This window comes from Lupinus angustifolius, unplaced genomic scaffold (genome assembly GCF_001865875.1).
Source record: "Lupinus angustifolius cultivar Tanjil unplaced genomic scaffold, LupAngTanjil_v1.0 Scaffold_42_77, whole genome shotgun sequence".
NCBI classification, from domain to species: domain Eukaryota; kingdom Viridiplantae; phylum Streptophyta; class Magnoliopsida; order Fabales; family Fabaceae; genus Lupinus; species Lupinus angustifolius.
In genome coordinates, this window is record NW_017721752.1 from 69,905 (window position 1) to 71,938 (window position 2,034).

Here is a 2,034-nt window from a genome sequence, read left to right on the forward strand (position 1 = left end):
GAAGGGAGCTATGATTTTGACATATGGTTTAATGTTCAAAAATGTTTTGTAATGTAATGATGATAGCATCATATCGATATAAGTCTTATTTCTTTGGCTGCTCATTGTAGCTGATAGTGCCACCCACTAACACCCCCTTCTCTTCACCTTCATCTATCCCTATTCCCACACACGTGCCCCACTTGTCATTTCCATTCATTTGTCTGCATCCAAATACAGATTATTATCTAATTTATGTATCTTTAAAATTGCGGAAAATGATTAGTTTTACAAAAAGTTCTCTATAATAATTATATAGAGTATTACAAACTACAAAGAAAACTATAAACTAATTCAAAAAGGGCTATAGGGTATATCTTGGGAGATTCTCTCTTTTGTTTCATATTGCCATTTGTATTAAGCACACTTCTCAAGCTGGGTAATTAATCAATAATAACCGCACATTATTCATAAATCATCATTCTATATGTTCATCAGTAAGAAAATTGAGTACATTTTTATATGTTTATGGATCTTCGATCTTATATTTCACTATTTATCCCTTTGTTTGTAGAATAATTGAATTGATGAATTGATTTGGATGCCAATACTTGGCTTAAAGAACTTATATTTTTGGAATATTTCATTAAGAGAGCTGAATATACAAATAAAATGTTTCTGAATTTCTGATTACAAAAATGGAATCTGGTGGATAATATACATCACCAACTCAGATAACCCCGAAAATACTAAACTACTCAGTTAAAAACCGGGTCAACCCGTTAGCCCTTAAGAAACGGGTGGGTCAATAATTGAGCTGCACTCCATCTTTCACTAGACTCCTTTTTCAAGCAACTCTCAATAAAACTCCGAAACTCGGCGGAGGCACCCTCCGGCAATGACGGCGGATCACCAAAACAAATCGAGCACATAAGGGTAGCCCAATCCGGTCTCTGACCCGAAGGAAGTAAAGGGAAATAACCCACATAGAGTTCAAAAAGGGTCACACCCAAACTCCATATATCACCCGCGTAACCATCATAATTCCCTCCATATGATTCCGGGTCGAACCGCTCCGGACTCATATACGCGCACGTGCCAACGTATGAATTACACGCGTCCAATGTTCTCCTCATAATTTTACTAACACCAAAGTCACCAATTTTAATTTCCATGTTGCTGTTAACTAACAGGTTCGAGGGTTTTATATCACGGTGCATTATTTGATGCGCGTGAAGATAACTTAGGCCGTTGAGAACTTGACGCGCCACCGAAGCGAGTTTAGGTTCGGAAAACGTGCCGTTGTTTTTCAGGAGCGTGTCGAGCGTGCCTAAGTCCATGTACTCCATGACGATGGACACGTCGCCGGAGGGTTTCTCAAAGAAGCCATGGCATTGAACGACGTGAGGGGAATCGGTTTGGCGGAGGATATCCATCTCACGGCGGATCTGGCGGCGCGTGATGGGATCAGAATCGGAGTGGACGACCTTGAGGGCGTATATTGCATTGGTGCGTTTGTGACGGACCTTGTAGACAGTACCACCGTTGCCGTGGCCGAGAACGTTGAGTTTTTCAATGTCGTTGGGGGCGATGGCGTCGGCGGTGGAGATAGTGATGGTGTTGGTGACGGTGGAGGGAGGTAGGAGGAGAGGGAAACGAGGGCGGCGTTGAGAAGGTTCTGGAAGAGGGAGACGGAGGTTGAGGTGGCGGCGGTCACGAACAGCGGCCATTGAAGAAGAGAGAGAAAAGTGAAGTAGGGAGAAGGGAGTGAAGGGAGTATTTATATGATTGGAAGAGACGGCTATGGAAGGAAAGAGGGAGGACGTGAGGATCAACTTGTTAAGTTTGTTTTTTGGGTATATCTTTATCTTTTTTTTTATCTATATCTACTTTTTATCAAAAAGAAAATCTTTAGCTATAGACATCTTTTTAAGTGTATATCTTTATTATAAAATAAAAATCTTTATCTATAGACATTTTTTTAAGTTTGTATATTTATATTGGATTTTTCATTTATTTTTTTATCTATATCTATTTATTATATAAAAAAAATCT

The 2,034-nt window shown here is 39.7% G+C and overlaps 1 protein-coding gene across 1 annotated transcript; it reads right to left on the bottom strand.

Moving 5' to 3' along the window:
• Positions 1 to 630: 630 nt before the first annotated feature.
• LOC109338800 (mitogen-activated protein kinase kinase 9) lies at positions 631 to 1,813 on the bottom strand. Its single transcript, XM_019576118.1, has one exon. The coding sequence runs from the start codon at positions 1,707 to 1,709 to the stop codon at positions 762 to 764; it is 948 nt and encodes a 315-aa protein (XP_019431663.1). The 5' UTR covers positions 1,710 to 1,813; the 3' UTR covers positions 631 to 761.
• Positions 1,814 to 2,034: the final 221 nt, after the last annotated feature.